The 22,021-nt window shown below is 35.3% G+C and overlaps 3 protein-coding genes across 3 annotated transcripts; 2 read left to right on the top strand and 1 right to left on the bottom strand.

Moving 5' to 3' along the window:
* The first annotated feature begins 3,139 nt into the window (after positions 1 to 3,139).
* Positions 3,140 to 4,284, top strand: LOC106425412 (cytochrome b-c1 complex subunit 7-2, mitochondrial). The gene is made up of 4 exons (XM_013866146.3): positions 3,140 to 3,337; positions 3,421 to 3,578; positions 3,693 to 3,740; positions 4,018 to 4,284. Exons 1-4 carry the CDS (start codon positions 3,241 to 3,243, stop codon positions 4,084 to 4,086), a joined length of 372 nt encoding a protein of 123 aa, XP_013721600.1. The 5' UTR covers positions 3,140 to 3,240; the 3' UTR covers positions 4,087 to 4,284.
* Positions 4,285 to 6,334: 2,050 nt separating this feature from the next.
* On the top strand, positions 6,335 to 8,923 carry BNAA02G31980D. The gene is made up of 3 exons (XM_013844614.3): positions 6,335 to 6,533; positions 7,112 to 7,609; positions 8,125 to 8,923. The coding sequence occupies exons 1-3, from the start codon at positions 6,455 to 6,457 to the stop codon at positions 8,646 to 8,648; spliced, it is 1,101 nt and encodes a 366-aa protein (XP_013700068.1). The 5' UTR covers positions 6,335 to 6,454; the 3' UTR covers positions 8,649 to 8,923.
* A 128-nt stretch (positions 8,924 to 9,051) lies between these two features.
* LOC106403835 (B3 domain-containing protein At5g25470-like) lies at positions 9,052 to 10,847 on the bottom strand. Its single transcript, XM_013844619.3, has 5 exons — positions 10,729 to 10,847; positions 10,426 to 10,547; positions 9,789 to 10,143; positions 9,594 to 9,703; positions 9,052 to 9,509 (listed from the first exon to the last, which is right to left on the bottom strand). Exons 2-5 carry the CDS (start codon positions 10,525 to 10,527, stop codon positions 9,261 to 9,263), a joined length of 816 nt encoding a protein of 271 aa, XP_013700073.1. The 5' UTR covers positions 10,528 to 10,547; positions 10,729 to 10,847; the 3' UTR covers positions 9,052 to 9,260.
* Positions 10,848 to 22,021: the final 11,174 nt, after the last annotated feature.

Genomic DNA, 22,021 nt, shown 5'->3' with positions numbered 1-22,021 from the left:
GTTCTTCTATATATATATATATATATTTATTTTTTCAACACCATTGGTTTTATATAAACATCAGCCTATATATGCATTTCATCCCAATCATTAGCCTATATCATATTTGATCGTTTTACATATTATTTCATGTAATTTAGTTTTAATATTTATAGTTTTACATATTATTCCATGTAATTTAGTTTTAATATTTATAGTTTTATATTGTAAATTTAGAAAACATTATTAAAGAAAGATATTTTTTTGTAAATATAATATTAATCTCATTCTGCGCAAGTCTCTACCTAGTATATACAAATAAAGAAGGTTAATAGGTGTGACTTTTTGTTCGCATGGAAGGTCCACTTTTCTGTCACAATGTTAGATGTCCAATTTGTCTAAAAACTAAAAAAAAAATCAAAAAACTATATGTATATCTTTAATTAAAATTTATATATATATATATATATATATGTCTAATAAGTCTAAAACTTTAGGTGAGGATGCAACAATTGTGTTTTGTCAGACATAATTGATACTCTATCTGTTTCATAATAAGTGTCACTTTAAGTTTTTAATTTTGTTTTAAAGTAAGTGTCATTTTACGATTTCAATGTAAACTTGTATATTAAATCTATTTTTTACCCTTTTTAATAACCAATCACAGGGTTAAGAATTCATTCAAACCAGTCAATTAACCAATCTAAACATATTTTAGGTACATATGCTACAATTGTGTTTGTCGGACATAGTTAATACTCCCTCTATTTTCAAATAAGTGTCACTTTAGGTTTTTGATTTTGTTTCAAAATAAGTATCTTTCTACAATTTCAAATGCAAATTTGTATATTAAATCTACTTTTTACCCTTTTGAATAACCAATGGATTTTTATTTAAATCATTGTCATTTAATTAATCATACATTAAATAGAATTATATTAGTCTATTATATAATTTTTTCAATTTCCATGAAAAATGTACATTTATAATGAAACTGAGGGAGTATTAAGATGATAGAAGAAAAGAAGAAAATTTACTTATTTAAATGAAATAGAAAAATAAAAAATGATAATTTAAGTGAAATATAATCAAATTATAAGAAAAATATGAGCAAATGATAAGAGAATATGATCTGGGAAATGTAAAAATACTATCCCATTCTAAGTAACTATACTACGATTTGTATATAATTAAGAGTATTCTATAATTAACTTGGTTTTGACTAATATTTATGAGTTCATATTATATGATTTTCCAGTTAATTAGTGATTACATGTGTATTATGTACAACTAATAACGACCACACATTATAGAGAGATGAATCAGCTATGAAACTCGATGGCGTTAGTAAAGATCAAAATGTTAGTCATAATAACAACCGGAAAAAAATCATAATAACCGGGAAAAAATCATAATACCTTGAGAAATTAAAAAAAAAGATTATTGACGGCACATAGCATAACACATATTCACTCATAGCGTCTAAAAATGATACAATTTTTTTAATGTATTAATTTTATTGCTTCCCTAAGCCGGCTGGAGCTCTACCTTTGCAGGAGCTGGTGCGATCCGTGCTTTTGCTGCCCTGACCTTACGAGGTAGGCACCAAACACAAAATAAAAAAAGAACAAGAAAGAACACAAAACCTAGGATAGTGAGAACTACTCTCTCGGTATCAATCTGGGTCTCCCAGAGCTCAGGACGTACGTTCTGCTCGGACTCCATTCCCGTTAAATAGAAAGTGAAAAAAAAACAACTAAAATAGTTACATTAGTTTAATTTATTTATTTGCATAAATTTATTAGTTTGACATGAGATAATATTTCATTTGAAGCAAAAATGCAAAAATATCTATTTCTAAAAAGAGAATTCATTTCTCCAATAAAAATTTGGACCTATAAAAATGAGGCTCGGCTCCATCCCAATGTTTTTGCCCAAAAAATAACATATACATAGTAAATACACAGAGATGTCTTGTATACAACAAAAGATATCGGCTCCGACCGGTGACATGTAATATTAGAGTTGAATTACAGTATGATTTGTACTCGATGTAACTTGCAGTAAAAAGTATGTGGTAAAAACTGTAAGCTTATGTGGTAAGTTTGCAGTAAAAAATAAAGGTTACCATTTTATTAAAATTTATGACTGGTAACTTTTTATATGTATAAGTTGTAGTATGAGTGCTGAATAAAAAAATTGAATGTATAAAAATATAAATAGAATTTTTTACTAAAAACAAATAAACCATTAAAGTATATATTTTTAAAATAAATAAAAAATAAAATTTATTTTAAATAAGTATAAAAAAATTGAAAATTAATTTTCAGTATATATTATTTTCTAAGTATTATAATAACAACTAATACTATTTATTATAATATCAATAATAAATTAAATTAAATGAAATGATAATAATTGCGTGAACTTTCGAATGTTTGCAATCGCATATGTTGTTCATGTATTGACCATCAGTTGTTAGAGCAATGCAAGTAAAACAATATATAAATTATGTTTGCAATCTCATCTCTTATTTTGTTCATGTATTGGTGCTGTTGCTGGTGCTGAAGACGGCGGTGGAACACGTCTTAAGGTAATTTTTATAATTGATATGTTAAATTTAAGTAGAGTATTTGTTCATGATTTTTAGGCAATAAATTTAGCTACAGCATTTACGGGACACTGAAGCATTTTTGTTCACAATTTGTTTTTAAAAAGAAAATCAATCAAATCTGTAACTCAATTTCTAAAACATGGGATTTTGGTTGATGTAGGTTTATGATTTGAGTTAGCAATTTTATAAAAGATTTAAGTCAAAATTGTAACTCAAGTATAATACATTTTAAATCAAACATAAAATCGAAAAATTAAATTTAATGTATGAATGGTAACTTTTTTGAATTACAAGTCTAACTCGAACTTAATCAAAAGTAACTCATGTCAACATCGATTATGAGTTTGAGGAAGAAGACGGTTACACTTTTTCTTACATACATCTCCGACCAAGTAATTAAAAACGAGTAAACAACTAGTAAGCTTGTTCCATTTTGTTAAGTCAATGTAACTTATTCAAAGTCAACATATGATCCACGTTTCGCATTCCTTTCTGAAAAGTGTCACAAATCTAAGGTGAGAGAATATGTTTCACCGAAACGACGCCGTTTGATAGATGTCTCTCGACTCTTCTTCTTCATTCCCGGGTAAAATAAAAAGAAAACGTGTCTCCAACGCCAACGTATAGCAGAGAAGTCAGAAGAAGATATGGCGTCTTCGTTTCTCCAGAGATTAGTAGATCCGAAGAAGAACTTCTTGGCTCGTCTTCATATGAAGTCCGTCTCTAACCGCCTCCGCAAATACGGTACCTCTCTCTGTTTCGGTGGAACGAACCCTAGCTCTTCTCTTGGCTTATTGTCTCTGATTCTTGATGTTACTGAATATTAGGGCTTAGATACGACGATCTCTACGACCCTATGTACGATCTAGACATTAAGGAAGCGCTTAACCGGTTGCCTAGAGAGGTCGTTGATGCTCGGAACCAGCGCCTTAAGCGTGCGATGGACCTCTCCATGAAGCACGAGTACCTCCCAGATGATCTCCAGGTGTGGTTCCAAAAAAATTGAGACAGAGCTTAGAGATAGTCCTATGCTATGTGTTGTTTGACCATAAGCTTTGTAAGAGATGTTTTATCTGCTTTGTTCTCTGTGATTTCACAGGCAGTGCAGACACCATTCAGGAGCTACCTCCAAGAAATGCTGGCTCTTGTAAGTCGCATGCAAGTTCTTGTTATAACAAAAAAAGAACTAGTTCAACTTTGTTTTTCCTTGAAACCACCAGATGTTTATTTGATTCGCACAACTATTCACACTTTGTGGTGCTAGATGAATAAACAAAACTGAGTGTGTTTTCTCCATCTAATGTTTTATTAAATTAATTAAAACTCTAATGGAATAATATCATAAACTTTGGTTTTCTTTTTAGTGTTAAGAGGAATAGTATAGAAAAGTGCTTAATTACATGGGGATTCATGTGCATGTGCAGGTAAAGCGGGAGAGAGCTGAGAGAGAGGCTTTGGGAGCTCTACCTCTCTACCAGAGAACCATTCCTTAAGAATGTTGTCTCTTTTGTCCTATAATTGGAAAGGCCTCTTAAACAAACAGATCCTAATCATCTCTCTGTTTTATTATTTTTTAGACGTCAATCTGCCACACAATTTGCTTTGTATGGCTATGTACGGTCCATGTTTATGCGCGTCTAAGGTTGTATGATATTGTTGTGTAATGTATAATAAGCTTTATTGATCTATCATCTATGGATTGGTAGTTACTACAACCAAAAAGGAGGTTAAGCGTTTATCTTTACAAAGTAATGCTACATTAAACGTCTTTTACATGAATCATGTACAACGATGTTTTGCACGGTCCGGTTAATAAGTCGGTGGTAGACAAGAATAATAAGATAAGAGGTGTTATATTTAATAGATTGGTCAGGAGAAAACGATTTGGAGTTTTATTGAAGACATTTCCATGTGAGTCACATTAGCACAGGGGCCTAAATCATTAATGAAAAACTAAAAAATAAAATGAAATGTGGGATTAAATGTGAGTTACTTCCTCCTAGTCTTTTATCACAGTTGTCAATTATTGAGAACTTTTGTTAAAGGTGATGGTTCAATATAAAGCTATCTACATTGTGAACTTTGGTTTATGAACTACGAAGAGTTAGATTCATTGATTTAATAATAATGTGGACATAACAGACGTTAAACATTTTTATCTTTACTATATGATTAACCTTATATAATAATACTAAAAGGTAGGTTAGGGATAGTTTGTGTGTGTATGGACAGGAGTGATGAAGCCCGACAAATGCTTGATTTTGCCTTTTGCGCTCTCATCGCGCCCTCTTCTTTTTATTAAGTGCCCCACCGGGCCACCCACGTTTCCTAACGATTCTCGACCCTCTAGCTCGCACTATGCTTTGTATTCAGATTTCAACATTTTAATGTTAATTCGAACTTGCTCTTAAAGTCCTAATAAATTTTTGGTTGCTCAGTCAGTCAGTTGTTAGGTACTGACCGCCCAATTATTTGTAATTTGTGAAAGTTAAATCTACGTCAGACTTTTGCGCTAGATGTTTATGACTTCTTGACCTAGTTTGTTATGTAATTGCTAGTATACACGTGATATTGCAAGATCCAAGTTACAAGTTTAGAGTGTTTCACTAACTTCTACAATCTTGCATTGGTTTTCAAAGGTTTTGTAATCTTGAAGAAACTGTGAGAGAGACGCTAAGAAGTGAATATCAACCATAAAAGGTTTGTTGGATAAAAGGAATTGTAATAATTTTATTTACAAGTAAATTTTATCTTCTGCTACCCGTATATACCTGAGAGTCATTACCACATCCATTTACTGAAACAAACCTATGTTTTTAAAATTCTACATTATACTTTACCCTGTCTTCACAGATGGCTTAAACAAACCAATTAGGACTATAAACAAAGTTTATTAGTATTATCATATTATGTGATTAGTAATAACAAGTTTATTAGTATTATCATATTATGTGATTAATAATAATTTATCTTGCATAATTTAGATCAGAAGTACATCCGTTTTAAAGTTAGAAATAATTGAATTGGCACGCAAATTTCTTGGCCTGATAAGACGCAATCAGTACTGGACGCAATTCTGAACTTCTGAAGCCGACTTTGGAAACCGCATTCATAGCTTACACATTTTTCATTTCCGCAATTCTAAAATACAACAAAAAGAAACTCTCGAAAACACGAATCAAAGAAGACAAAAGAGTTTAGAAAATGTTCAAAACAAAGAAAAATAAAACTCTTGTGAACTTTGTTTTTGGTGTAACACATGCCATGCCACGCCACGCCACGATAAACGATTCTCCTATGTAGTATCTCCACCGACATTCTACCAAAACGACAAGAGTGGCCTTCTCTACAGTTATCATAAGTAATCAGGTATGTCATGTAGATTCAGATGTAAAATTACTAAAAGAACATCTCAATAATTTTCACAATCTTAGACTTGAGTGTTGTTTACATGTGTAAATGGCATGTGGATAAGAAGAGATTATCGTTAAATAATTACATTTAGTGTTTTTTTTCTTTGGTTGTCAGTCTTCAGTCTTTCCTAGTCACCGCCTCACCGAGATAGGAGTCATAGGAGACTATAAGATAAATATTAAGAATACAAATATTAACCTAATTTGTTATTTATTAGTTTTAGTTCTGGAAGTACCACAAATATGTCAATAAGATACCAAATCTCTGCAAAGGAGTGAGGTCACAACCCCACATGGGACAGTGGCACACACTCGTGATATAGAGCAACCTCCAAGGGCACTTTGATAGCTCCAGCCCCTTATAAGCAACTGCCCCAAGTCTCTATGTTAATCACTTAGCTTTGTACACTAAACACTTGTCTCATTCTCTCTTAGGCGCTCCTTTACAATGGGAGGCGTCACCGTCGTGTCTCTCTTCCTTCTTCTCATCACCACCGCCAATTCTGCCGGTGTCTCCTTCCGTGACGGTAACCTTTATTTCTACACCTATACGTACACCATTATAATAATTCATATAAACTGATATAAGTAAAATTAACTATAGTTAATTGTCATTATTGTCTAAGTTTTTAATTATGATTATTTTAGGATAGAGATATCTTTGATATCCAATGGGTATTAACATTAAAATTAAAGAAAATTAAAAGAGAGATGATAAGAAAACGAATCTAATGGTATCATATTAGATACCATTGGAAACTTATATGTCCATTGTTAATTGGTTCAATTTATCTAAAAAAATAAATTTTAACTAAATAATTAAATTAATGTTAAAATAATGATATTTTTAGTTAAGAACCCATATTTTAGAAACTTGCCAATAAAATTGCTCTAAACGGATTAAAATTACAATTGTACTTTGGTTATGACACAAACACACTGCGATAAAGTTTTTGGACATATCCAATCAATGAAGTTGAGTTTGGTCCATCAAGAAAGCTAATCCACGTTAATGTAGACCACTTCACGTGCCTATTTCTTTCTTTTTCTAATTAATTATTTTTTAAATTGCTAATACTAAAAAAGGTAATATGGTAATTCACAGGGATGTTACCAAACGGCGACTTCGAACTAGGACCAAAACCATCGGACATGAAAGGAACCGAAGTCTTGAACAAGATGGCAATCCCGAATTGGGAAGTCACAGGCTTCGTCGAGTACATAAGCTCAGGACACACACAAGGAGACATGCTTCTCGTTGTCCCCGCCGGAAAATTCGCAGTCAGGCTAGGAAACGAAGCATCCATCAAGCAAAGACTCAAAGTGGTGAAAGGAATGTATTACTCGCTCACTTTCAGCGCTGCTAGGACGTGTGCTCAGGACGAAAGGCTCAACATCTCTGTGGCACCTGACTCGGGGGTGATTCCAGTGCAGACGGTGTATAGTAGCAGTGGATGGGATCTATACTCTTGGGCGTTTCAGGCTGAGAGTGAGATCGCAGAGATAGTGATTCATAATCCAGGTGAAGAAGAGGATCCAGCTTGTGGACCACTCATTGATGGTATTGCCATGAAAGCTCTTTACCCTCCTCGACCAACCAACAGTAAGTACAAGTATATACTCTGTTTTGTCAGATTCTTAAATATTATATGCATGACATAAGTAGGAAACAGTTTATAAAGTTATACATATGCATAACATTCATTTTCAATTTTATGCACATATGTAGGAGCAATATTCTAAAGATTAACAATTTTTAAAAAATCCGATTTAAATTGCTCAAATTGATTTAAATCAGTCTAAACCCATCTAAATTGATATAAATCGATTTAATCAGTTAACATCCATTTTTTCTTCAATTTTTTCAGTATATCTATTTTTTAATATCTCATCAAATTAATTTTTAATAGAACACAAAACTTAATATATAATATGAGATATATACTACCTACATCGTAGTGATTTCTTGAACGGAGTAGAGGAGTGAAAACATTATGTCATTAAATATAAATACACACAAGTATTTCTACTCCTCTACTCTTATGTATGTGTATACAAATGAATGTATTATATACGTCTTGACTTAATATCATATGTTATGAAACTATTGTATGTCAGAAAACATTTTGAAAAACGGAGGATTTGAAGAAGGTCCATTAGTCCTACCAGGCTCGACCACAGGAGTTTTAATCCCACCGTTCATAGAAGACGACCACTCTCCCCTACCCGGTTGGATGGTCGAGTCTCTCAAAGCCGTCAAGTACGTAGACACAGAACACTTCTCAATCCCACAAGGTCGCCGAGCCATTGAGCTAGTAGCAGGCAAAGAGAGCGCCATCGCCCAAGTTGCTCGGACCATCATTGGGAAGACTTATGTCCTCTCATTTGCGGTAGGGGACGCCAACAACGCTTGCAAAGGCTCAATGGTGGTTGAAGCTTTTGCGGGGAGAGATACGCTTAAGGTACCTTACGAGTCACGTGGCACGGGAGGGTTTAAACGAGCTTCGATCAGGTTTGTAGCGGTTTCGACCAGAACCAGAGTTATGTTTTACAGTACTTTCTATGCTATGAGGAGTGATGATTTCTCTTCTCTATGTGGGCCTGTGATTGACGATGTCAAGCTTATAAGCGCTCGTAAGTAGATGAATGAATCCTTATAGTACAAGAAGTGAAGTGTTTGGGCTTTATTTTTATAAATAATATTGTATTTTTGGTGTGTGTTTTGATTTTATTAAAAAGATATGGGTGGTAAAAGGAGAGGTTTGTTTAGGGGTTATATGTGCCTTTCTTGCATGAGAAGGCAAAAGGGGATAGCCAATTTCTTATGTATGTAAGCCTTTATGGAAAGTTTTTTTTTACAAATTTACAAGAATAAAAGTGTGTGCATATCTGATATATATAAAGTAAATTCAAATCATGCACTGAAACACATTTTACTTATTAGATCAATAAAACAATACATCATCCAAATTCATAGCAAGCTTGAAGCATAGTCACAAGAAAGATCTTAAATTATTACAAGAAGTGAAATGTGTGGGCTTTATTTTTAAAACATTGTCTTTTTGGTGTTTTTATTTTATACGGTTGTAAAAGGAGAGATTATATGAAGCATAGTCACAAGAAAGCTAAGTAAATTAGACCTAGTACCACACTGACAGTTACTTAATTGTTGCAATACAAATAGTAAATTTTGTAAACACTTATGGGAAAACTTAACTCATAGGAAGGAGACAAGAGAGGTCTTCTTGGTCTCTTCATTCATCAACGAAATGCACTCTAACAGCAGTAACCACACCACCTGAGCGTTCAAGCTCACAAACAACACTGTCTCCTTCTTTCTTGTTGTACTTCTTACATATGGCTGCCCAGCGATTGAAACAAGGGGCGTTGCGGTAGATCTTAATCACAGCCTCGTGTTTTTCTCCGGGAAGAAGGTAATAAACGGGGGACAGATGGGGACCAAACTTCAACCCATACTTCTGAATCACCTCTTGGTTCACATACTATATTTGCCACAGACATTAAAAAAATAAAAGTGTTTAGCTTCATAGGCAACAAACATAAACTAAAAATGCTGATGTTATTACCAGAACATCGATTTTTTTGGACAGTGTCTTCACAAAGTAGGGGTTTTGGGGGTTTACGAGGTACTGCTCAGGGTTTTGGACAGGAGAAGAGCTCTGTCTCGCTCTACTTGCTGCCAAAACATAAACAAAAAAGAATCAAAGTTACTACAGCAGAATAGTTTTGAGTTGGAGAAAGTATGAAACTAATGGTCTTACCCGAGGCAGAAGGAAAGGGAGCAAAGCCAGGAGGTGCAGAGGAAGGGGCTTTTGGCTTAGGGTCAACCACTTGAGGTGCAAGAGGTGCTGAGATGACTTGTTTGAAGAAGCGATAATCTTTTTTATAGATTCTCACTTCAGTAAACATTGTGTCCTCATGTGTGAAGAGCAAGATATCGTTAGGGCATAACAAGTTGTCATCCACAAACTCGTTCCAGTCTTCTTCTTCCATGAACAGACCGTTCTTGTCTCGTTGGAGCCAGACTTGCCACGAATTTCCCCAAGAAACGGTAAACACTAGCCTGTGTTCAAATGCACCATGAGCACTTCTCACAAACTCTTCAGGAATAATCCTCTACATAAAACCAAGAAAAACAAGGAATAATTAATTAATAAAATAAAGGCGATGTCAAAAAAATAATAATAATAAAATAAAGGCAAAAAGCAGAACAAGAATTAACTCCAGTGGAAAGATCTGAGCTTTTTCAAACCAACAAAAGAGAATAATAAAGTATATTGCTTATAAAAGAGGTAAGTTAACACAGTGGACATGTCTAATGTAAACTAACTCCATAGAAAGAGTCAAAGAACAACAGTGAGAAACAGAGAAGATAAAGGGACTAATACTATAAGTTACCATTGATTTAGACTTCCAGTTTTCTCCCAAAGAAAGAGACTTGCAGAAGCGAGGCTTCTTCACATTCTCTTGGAGCAAATCTGAAACGCCATTGAGCGCCATTTTCCTTCAGCAAGTCTGTTCTGTTGTATCAAAAGCCATTGTAAATATATGAGATAAAAAAACATAAATTAATGGTTTATTATAGAGGGTAAAGAAAGTAGACAATATGTACGGACAATTGGACAAAGACATGCGTAAGATGCAAGTAATTGCTTAAAGGTAACGTTAACGAAGACTTATAGAGGGTAAAAATGCACGCACCGTTAACAGTGGAAGAAGCTTCCTCTTCCTCTTGCTGTGTGGCTGCTTCTGCTTCTCTCTAAAGTCCGCTCAACTGCCTGAGGATTGGGAAAGAGTGAGAGAGAGAGAGAGAAAAGCTTCAAAAGCAACTGTCTGACACTTTGACTCGTACGGATAGTTGAATCATTTCATTGTTAATGGGCCCGAGAAAGCCCATTATAAAACTGGGCAACAATAATATACAAAGGTAAGGTAACATGTTGCTAAAAAAAAGGGTAAGGTAACACATTAGTCTAAATAACAAGACAGAAGCATGGTTATGCCATGTTGTCCTGACTCTAAAAACAGACTCGAAGTATAATCAGTGGCGTGTGTGTTTAGATTTTTATAATTTTGTAAAAGAGGAGGGCTTAAACCAAACATTTTATTACTCTGCAGCTTAAACTAAATAGGTTGGTGCTTGAAATTTTTTAATTATGAATATAATTGCGGAAAATATGAAATGAAAATTATCAGTTATCATACCACAATTTTCTTTTAATATTAATTATATAATATCAGTGCGATAAATGTTTTTATGCAGGATTCGCTAATAACTGATTTCTAAATATTTATAAGATCTTAGTCAAAAAAAAGTTATTTATAAGATGTTCTTGTTTTCCTCCTATGATTTATTGGAGTATCCCTTGGCGCGATTGATCGTACTCATAAAATACGTACGTGGGGATATAACTGATGCATGGAAGCATTTCCCAAAGAGAATCGAATCTCTTTTCTTTTTGTGTTCGTCAGTCTTTTCTTTACCATTCCCCGAGACAATGTGGTGGGTTTACTAATTATATGAATCTTATATATTTTCCTACATTATGTAGTTCGTACTTCTTTTAATCCCCACTATTTTTTTTTCCAATTTCGAGTTAGCTTCTATGCGGACTTATGGATAAGGCGTTAGCCTCGAATACAATACAATTGTACAAAGGATTAACTTTAATCCACATTACTAAACGCTTTGAAGTAGTATACATAAACATCATACAGTATAGACAAGATAATTAAATAACTCATGGTTTAGTGAAGTACAAACAAAACTATATTACAATATAGTGCGAGTAGATACATATAGAAGATTATTATACATCAATGTTTAGGATTTACACTTTCATTTAGAAAAGTTTTACCTACAACATATGGTTTAGTGCCAGAAGCTTAATATACTTCCAATATCAGTTTGAGTGTGATGCAAAATATATATGCTTCACCTTTTTTGAACGAATCATATTGAACTTTGTGGCCCGAGTAGCCAGGGTCTAGTTCTAGTTTTTATATGGACGAAACCTAGTGCATAACCACTTGGACTAGAAGCTCATGTTGGTTTACCATTTAATATTATAGTTTTTTGTAGAAGGGATAAATTTGAATTATCTTTTTTGGAAGGTATCACCAAAAATCGGTATATAGATGTCATAGTGTCACAACGAAAGAAGTGGTAAATATTTTTCACTCGTGTCTTAAAAGTTAAAAATCTATAAGTTTTAGCGTTTCATGATATTTTGAGAATTTATATTAAAGTCATTAATCGATCGTGGTATTCCACATACACCTGGTTTTTGTCTTATTATCTCCCAGCTGACCTCACTTTTGAGAGACATATTTACTTTGTAAAAATAAGAGACTTTTCTTATTTCAAAACTGGTGAAAATTTAAAGTTATGATACACAGAGGAAAAGGTGAAATGACGGTAAATAAAGCCGATTTTGGTGTAGCATAAGGATTAAGGCATAAGCGATAATGTCTAGGTTAATATATGAAACTGTGTCGTATAATCGACAAATTCAAATGACACAGTCACAAAAATGGTCGAATTCAAACATTGAAGAAGACAATATATACGTTCCAATGCAATGATTCTTGTTTTCCTTTTAAAAATTAAATATATATATATATATATATATATATATATATATATATATATTTGATGTTGTTTTCTTGGGTTTTGGCTGAGAATCGCGAACACGTTCTGATGGGATACACGAGTAACTCGATACTGCTAGAAAAAAAATGGAGATAACACTTACTGAAAATACTAGAAGTAAATATTCTTTTAATGTTTAATTTCCGCGGTTTATATATGGAAGCAATACGTTCTTGAAACTGTTGCCATGCAACTTTTGCTTTAGATTTTTCTTTTCTTCTTGAGGCATCCTTTTTACTACTGACACACGCACGAGACCTTATTATCCACCCATGATCATGAACCTAGTTGAATCGGCGGATTTTAAGAAAGTTACGCAATTTGGATTATCAACATAAGTTTCAAACATGTTTTCGATTGTTTACAACTCATACACGCAGTATATGATGCAAACTACATATATAGACTATAGTCATCAATTTAAAAACAATTGGGTGTCTAAAAATGAGTATAATATTGATGTATATGATAATACACATCTGACAACTATGTGAATATTGATTTTATCACTATATATGTAATAACTTTTGTGAAGCACAAGCATAATAAAACGGCTGATATTGGAAGCTTTAAACTAGTGGGGTCTTAAATTGATATTTTAAAGTCCTCGATATGTATGGATAATCTTTTGTTTCTTTTGGGAAAACGTAGTTTACGGAGAAACCCAACTCTAAGAGCATCTCCAAAAGAAACTCTATAACTCCAAATATAGAGTTTTTTGCTCTCCAAAAAGGAACTTCAAAACTTCAAATTTGAAGTTTTGAAGAGTGAAACTCCAAATATAGAGTTTCACTTTTCAAAACTTCAAATTTGAAGTTTCATCTTTTTATTTGCATTTTGGTCCTTACAATTATACATCATATTTATAATTCTTAAATATTTTTTTTGTTTATTGTTTTAATCCTTAAAACTTTTATATCTCATAAATATTTCAAATTTGTTATATAAACTTAAGTTTTACACATGAAATTAAATAAAAAAAAATTAAAACAAGATTTATAATATTTTAAAACTAGAATTAAACAACAAGAATATTACAAAAAACCATAATAAAAACTTATTAAAAAGACACATGAAGACATAATTATTACTCAAATCTAAACTATTAAAACTGAAGTACAAATAAATCTTAACCCTAAGTTTTCCTCAATAATTACCATCCAATGCCACTGACCTTATAAATAGCAATTTAAGTAAAAATTGTTATAAAATTACCTAATATTTAGCTGCCTAATATTTAGCTACCTAATAAATTTAAAAGATATGCAATCATTCATTTATTCAAAAAATCAATAAAACAATTTTGCAATCTATAAAAAAACTATAAAATAGATTCAATGATCAGATTAATTTATTGGTTTATTAAAAATTAAATTAATCAAAATCGTTTAAAATTTTCAGAATAATAAAATTAACTCAGTTATATTTAATTATTTAGCATCTTCTAATTTAATTAGTACAATAATATATGTATTTAACTTTTAAATGTTTATAAAAATTAAAAACAAATACCCGTGCGAAGGCACGGGTTAAGATCTAGTTTAAATATTATAACAACACTAATAGTCTGGTAAATTTGCTCCGGAACCTCCAAAATCTCCAAAATATTGTTCAACAAATTTTGTGTAACCGAAGATGATTGTTGTTGTTGCTCTTGACGCATTTTTCGTATGATTCTTTCTTGTTCAGATCGAATGTATTCACGAATATTAACGTCATCGATAGAAGCTAAGTTTTTTAGCAATATTTTATTTTCCTCTTTTATTTCTTTAAAAGCTAACTTTTTTGCTTCATTTTGCAGTCGTAATTCAATCATCTCATGACCTTTTTCCCTGCTTGTTGTACTTTCGTTTAAAAGATCAAGGATTTTTTTCGTTTGATGATATCAAACTATCAGCAGACATATTATGAGGATATCCGGTTTCAACAATTTTTGGTTCGTAATCTACAAATAAAAAATAAAGAGAATCATTTCTTACTTCGAAATAGTTGATCATATATGGGGGCATTATGGAAATAATTTTATGCAATAATGTAATATTTGCTTGCAGTTTAATATTTAATTATGTAATTTTATTTATAATTTTATATTTTAGTGTAAGATTTTTTTTTAATTAATATTTTTGTAATATTTATATATATATATTAGTTATTTATAGAAGTTTTATGAATTTACATCAACTATGACAAACATAAGGATCATAGTGTAAAATATAAATAATTTTGAAGTTAGGTTTGAAGTTTTACTTTTGGAGAAGAACACATTGAAACTTCAAATATAAAGTTTTGGAAACTTCAAAATAGAGTTCCATTTTGGAGATGCTCTAAAGGAAATGCATTAAAGCTGAAACAAAAATAAGAAAGTTAAAACCATTTGAAACCCTATTTTCACTTCAAAATATGTTCCCGGTTGATAAAGAAGAACCTTTTGCTTTGCCGATGTATATATATATGGGGACATATCACACTTATACGCTCTAACACCAAAATATCACTTCTACTCTCCTTACTGTTTTCAGCTAACATCCCCAGGTAATCATCAAATATTAGGCTACACTTGTGAATATATATACCTTTAATATTGTGTCATTTGTTTATCTATGGGGGATTAGAAGAAGATGAATAGGCCAGGAGACTGGAACTGCCTATCGTGTAGCCACCTCAACTTCCAAAGAAGGGAGTCATGCCAACGATGCAGAGAGCCCAGACCGAGAAGCATTACCGACTTAGTCAGCAGTTTCGCAAGCCGCCCGATCAGCAACGCTTTTGCTTTCAATACCGGGCCTGACGTGAGACCCGGTGATTGGTACTGCAACCTTGGAAATTGCGGGACTCACAATTTTGCAAGCAGGTCCAGCTGTTTCAAGTGTGGTGCCGCAAAAGATGAGTCTTCACGCTCGGCTGCCGCTCTAGCCACTGTTAGTGATACAAAGGATCAGGCCCATCTCACAGAACGAAGGCATGAAGCCCACATCAAGCCCACAGATTATCCTTTACTCCAACGGTCTTCTTCAGTCTTGGAAGTATGCGGAGACGGTAAAAGAGAGGATCGTACAGGAGAGGGAGATGAGATTATCTTGTCTTTATGCTTTGCTGATTTACTTTAACAGCTGTTAGTCAAGAGTCTCCAGATCGTTCCTTGGACTCTATATAATCTCTTTGTATTGGGTTGTTATCAAATAAGACAAAGTATTATCTTCTTCACAAGAACTCTTCTTTTCTTAAAACCTTCATATGGTATCAGAGCCATAGAAACCTTCACAGGTACTCTAATGGCGAATCCGTTGAATCCCTATCCATTTCCCAGTAACCTTCATGTTCTGAACTCAGTGACGTTGAAGCTAACCGATAGTAACTACCTTCTATGGAAGACCCAGTTCGAGTCTCTCCTGTCAAGCCAAAAGCTTCTGGGTTTCGTCAATGGTGCTACAGCTCAGCCGCAACGAACACGCACCGTTGTCAGAGATGAAGTGAACGTGGAAGAAAACAACCCAGAGTTTGAAGCGTGGTTCTGTTCGGACCAGTTGGTCAGATCGTGGATTTTTGGTACTCTTTCGGAAGAGGTCTTGGGCTCTGTACACACGTTGCTCACCTCTCGCGAAGTATGGATCTCGTTGGCAGAAAACTTCAACAAAAGCTCTCTTGCTCGCGAGTTTTCTCTCCGTCGTAGTCTCCAGCTCATAACCAAGAAGGACAAGTCTCTATCTGTCTACTGTCGCGATTTCAAGGCTATTTGTGACGCTCTCAGTGCTATAGGCAAACCGGTGGATGAATCAATGAAGATTTTTGGTTTTTTGAATGGGTTAAGTCGAGAGTATGATCCGATTACTACGGTCATTCAAAGCTCGTTGTCAAGGTTACCATCACCAACGTTCAACGATGTGATTTCTGAAGTGCAGGGGTTTGACGCAAAGCTTCAGTCTTATGAAGAAAGCTCTACTGTTACGCATAACATGGCGTTCTCCACTCAGAATACTGTACCTTCGTACAACCCCAACTACCGTGGCCGTGGTCGCTCGAACAACTATCGTGGAAGGGGAGGCTATTCCTCCAGAGGCCGAGGTTTTCCTCAACATCAGACCACTACAAACAATCAAGGGGATCGACCAATCTGTCAGATCTGTGGAAGGCCGGGTCATACAGCCATTAAGTGCTACAATCGCTTTGATAATAATTATCAGAGTCCTCAAGCTTTCTCTTCCTTGCGTGTCGCTGATGATGGCAAGGACTGGTTTCCGGACTCAGGAGCTACAGTTCACGTAACCCCCAACACAAGGAACCTACACGATGTTCATCCTTATGAAGGAACAGATGCAGTAATGGTTGGTGATGGTGCGTTCTTGCCCATTACACATGTCGGATCCACCACCATTCCTTCCTCCTCAGGTACTATCGTGCTTAATGAGGTTCTAGTTTGTCCGGATATTAAAAAGTCTCTGTTATCTGTGTCTAAACTCTGTGAGGACCTACCTTGTGGAGTGTTCTTTGATGCTAATCATGTCTACGTTATTGACCTCAATAAGGGGAAGGTGGTGTCCAAGGGTCCTCGAAGTAAAGGTTTATATGTGTTGCAGAACCCGGAGATTGAAGCCTACTTTGCAGATCGTCATGCTACAACATCTGAAGACATCTGGCATCTCAGATTAGGACATTCAAACTCAAAAGTTCTGCAACACCTCAAGTCCAGCAAGGAGATAGTAGTCAATAAGAGCAGAACAGCCTCCATTTGTGAGCCTTGCCAGATGGGGAAGAGTCATAGATTACAGTTTTTTCAGTCTCAGTCGCATGTAGTTCAACCCTTGTATCGGATTCATTGTGATCTTTGGGGTCCCTCTCCTATTATATCAAAGCAAGGATTTCGTTATTATGCTGTGTTTGTGGATGATTTTACAAGATTTTCATGGCTTTATCCGTTACACAACAAGTCAGAGTTCTATGGTGTCTTTGTGGCATTCAAAACCCTTGTAGAGAACCAATTCACAACTAAGATAAAAGAGTTTCAGAGTGATGGAGGTGGAGAATTTATGAATCATCAAATGAAGCAGTGTCTCACTTTGAATGGGATTATACACAGAGTGTCGTGTCCCTACACACCGGAACAGAACGGTCTAGCTGAAAGGAAGCACCGCCACTTCACAGAGCTTGGCTTAGCTATGATGTATCAATCCCATCTTCCCCTTCATCATTGGGTTGAGGCGTTCTCAACTGCAAGTTACATCATCAATCGCTTGCCGTCTGCTTCTTTAGACAACAAGAGCCCATTTGAGAAGCTCTTCAATGTCAAGCCTGATTACAGTATGTTGAGAGCCTTTGGTGCTGCCTGCTACCCTTGTCTGAGACCAGTGATGGAAAATAAGTTCGAGCCAAGATCTCTGCAGTGTGTCTTTGTTGGCTATAGCTCACAACATAAGGGTTATAGATGCTTATATCCTCCCACGGGAAAGATATACATCACCAGACATGCGATTTTTGATGAAGAATGTTTCCCTTTCAAGCAACAGTTTAAAGAGTTTGTGCCTAAATATGATACTGGTTTGTTGAGAGCCTGGCAGTCAGCTACAAGAAGTGAAGAGCCTGCCCCAGTTAATCCTCAGGTATCAAGAGACTTACCAACTCCTCTGCCTTCTGAGACTGTTGAAGAACCACTACCAGCTGCCACTCAAGATCCACCTCCCTCCCCACAACTAGCAGAGCAGCCTGTAGCTGAGCCAGTGGAGAATGTCCATCCCATGCAGACACGCTCAAAGGCTGGAATCCAAAAACCAAATACAAGATATGCCTTGTTATCTTCAAAAGCTTCTACTTCTCTGCCCAGGAATATACATGAGGCAATGCAACACCCGGGTTGGAATAATGCAGTGTCGGAAGAGATCTGCAACATTCATATGCTCAATACTTGGACGCCTGTTCCTCCAACGGAAGATATGCATATCCTTAGAAGCCGTTGGGTGTACACAGAGAAGCTAGGACCTGATGGATCGGTTAAAAGACTGCGCGCGCGTCTAGTAACTAAGGGACATGAGCAAGAGGAAGGCATTGATTACTTGGAGACTTTCAGTCCAGTGGTACGCACAGCTACAATAAGACTGATGCTCAATATTGCTGTAGCAAAATGTTGGTCTATGAAGCAGCTTGATGTATCTAACGCTTTTCTCCATGGTGAGCTCAATGAGCCGGTGTTTATGTATCAGCCAGAGGGCTTTGTCGATCCTCAGAAGCCTGACTATGTGTGCAAACTGAATAAGGCTCTATACGGACTCAAACAAGCTCCTAGAGCTTGGTTTGATACCTTTAGTAACTTCCTGATCGATTTTGGGTTTACCTGCAGCAAGGCGGATCCTTCATTGTTTACTTACTACAAGCAACAGAAGAGTTTGGTTCTTCTTCTCTATGTTGATGACATCCTGTTAACTGGAAGTGATGATGAGTTGCTTGAGCAGTTGTTACAAGCTCTGTTCCACCGCTTTGCGATGAAGGATCTTGGAGTTCCCAGTTATTTCCTTGGAATTGAAATGGTCTCACATGAAGGGGGAATCTTTCTGAATCAGAAGGCATATATTGCTGATATATTACATCAAGCTGCAATGTCTGAATGTAATCCAATGCCGACACCTCTACCTCAACGATCTGATAATGTGGATACTACTCCCTTCCAAGAACCAACTTACTTCAGATCTTTGGCTGGAAAACTTCAATACCTGACGATCACAAGACCGGATGTCCAGTTTGCAGTAAACTTCATCTGCCAACGTATGCATGAGCCAACGGTAACAGATTTTGGCTTTCTCAAACGGATCCTCAGATATCTTAAGGGAACGTCAGAGTATGGCTTACATATCAAGAAAGATTCTACGCTGTCTCTATCTGCATACTGTGACAGCGACTGGGCTGGTTGTCAGGATACAAGAAGATCAACTACTGGCTTCTGTACAATCCTTGGATCAAACCTCATCTCGTGGTCAGCTAAGAGACAAGCAACGGTATCAAGATCGTCAACGGAAGCAGAATACAGAGCTCTTGCGTCAACAGCTCAAGAAATAACCTGGATATCTCTGCTGCTTCGGGATCTTGGTATTGCTCAACCTCATGCTACAATGCTTTTGTGTGATAATCTCTCTGCGGTTTACTTGAGTACTAATCCGGCGCTACACAAGAGATCGAAACACTTCGATACTGATTATCATTACATAAGGGAACAGGTTGCCTTGGGATTGATTGAGACTAGGCACATCCCGTCAACCCTTCAAGTGGCTGACATCTTCACGAAACCTTTGGCAAGAAGACCGTTTGTCGAGCTTAGAAGCAAACTTGGTGTTGATGTTCCTCCTCCCACAAGTTTGAGGGGGAATGTTAGTGATACAAAGGATCAGGCCCATCTCACAGAACGAAGGCATGAAGCCCACATCAAGCCCACAGATTATCCTTTACTCCAACGGTCTTCTTCAGTCTTGGAAGTATGCGGAGACGGTAAAAGAGAGGATCGTACAGGAGAGGGAGATGAGATTATCTTGTCTTTATGCTTTGCTGATTTACTTTAACAGCTGTTAGTCAAGAGTCTCCAGATCGTTCCTTGGACTCTATATAATCTCTTTGTATTGGGTTGTTATCAAATAAGACAAAGTATTATCTTCTTCACAAGAACTCTTCTTTTCTTAAAACCTTCATAGCCACCGGGTTTATGGACTTGAGTGATGGTCCAAGACGTGGCTTTTTTGGATTTGGTAGCACTAGTAGTGGTGGTGGCGGAGGCATGGGCCGCTCTTCTTGGAAATCTGGAGATTGGATTTGCCCCAGGTATTGTTTTTTTTTTTTTTGTATTTGTTTGTTTCATGTGCATGGTTCATGAAAATGTACATGGGCGTCTCCACCATGTAATAATACATATACATAAATTCATGCATGCGCGCAGGCTTCGTAAGCTAAGACGACAATTTTAGAATATTAGTATTTATATTCATTCATGTTTGTATATGTATAAGAAGATTGTAGAAGCTGATTGGTTTTGTATGTATAGGTCAGGCTGCAATGAACATAACTTCGCAAGCAGGTCAGAGTGTTTCAGGTGCAACGCCCCAAAGGAACCTGACACCAATCCACCCTACTAGACCTAACTTTCTTCATCATCTTGATCAAGTAAATTTGTTTATTTGTTATTTCTTCAATAAATTTCATTTCTAATAATTCCAAAATTTTACTCACATGCCACAACAATCTCTCATGGTTTTTATATGCTAGTGTGCTATATCTACGTTGACAAAATGTGGCATATATAGAAACTAACCAGACCCAATCCAGAACATATGCAAAAGAAGTTATTGTTTCGTGCCCCATGTATATTGGGTCTAAATTTATTACGTGAAATTTTTTATTATGTTTTCTTTCCTACATTAACAACAAACATTCGAAAAGGGAACACAAGTTTTCATTTGATTTAAATTTTAAAACGTGAGACCTCATGGTTGAAAAAGTGTTTTAACATATACTTTGGCTTTTTTATGCAGGCTGCACTAGAAGAGATAAAACTACTGAAGAATGGAAGCAAGATAACGACCCTGTTTGTCGTCATTTGTTTTTTTTTCTTGCTTTGACTCGTTTCGTATTTCGTAGGACCTTTGTCTGGTTATGTTTAGACTGTAAGCTAGTAAAAAAAAATCGGAAGTTCTTTGTTCTGACTTCTGATATCGATCTTCCTACTATGTACGTTTATTTTAATTAATGCATCCTTATTTTTGATAAACTGTTACTCTCTTATCCCTCAATGACGATTCCATCTAAATTTGAAGCGCTTGAGTTGTTGACCGTACAAGACGATGAGATTTGCTACAGCAAATCCAAATTGTATGCAAATCATATTATGCAATTAATTTTATAGAAACTTTAGTATAGCTAAGGATAGAGATTCTTACGTTAAACCAAACAACAATTCTAGCAAGTATTTGAAATGAGTAAGAAAAAGCGTTTGAAATGAGTAGATGCATGCATGGACCACATCAAAATCCAATGGCTCAAAAAGAGAGTGAATAACCATGAGATTTGAAATTTTCAACGGTGGATAAAACTTAAGCATCTAATAGTATAGGTATGCATTCCTATAATTATGATGTGGCTTGAGGATGATGAGTTGACCACCACATTGAAAAGAAAAATATCTGAATTCCTTTCTTTAAGAATATGAATAGTCACCAGAGAAATAATTATGTTGTCACTAAATACCTGAATGGCAAGCTCACTAAGTTCGTTTTGGAATTTTTGACACAAATGGATGTTTCGCGGCATAGCCTTTTTTATACTGTTCCCTTACATGAAGATTTGTTTGTTATTCACCATTCATTCTAGTGTCCT

Source organism: Brassica napus, chromosome A2 (genome assembly GCF_020379485.1).
Source record: "Brassica napus cultivar Da-Ae chromosome A2, Da-Ae, whole genome shotgun sequence".
NCBI lineage: Eukaryota > Viridiplantae > Streptophyta > Magnoliopsida > Brassicales > Brassicaceae > Brassica > Brassica napus.
This window is presented reverse-complemented; position numbering and strand designations above follow the sequence as displayed.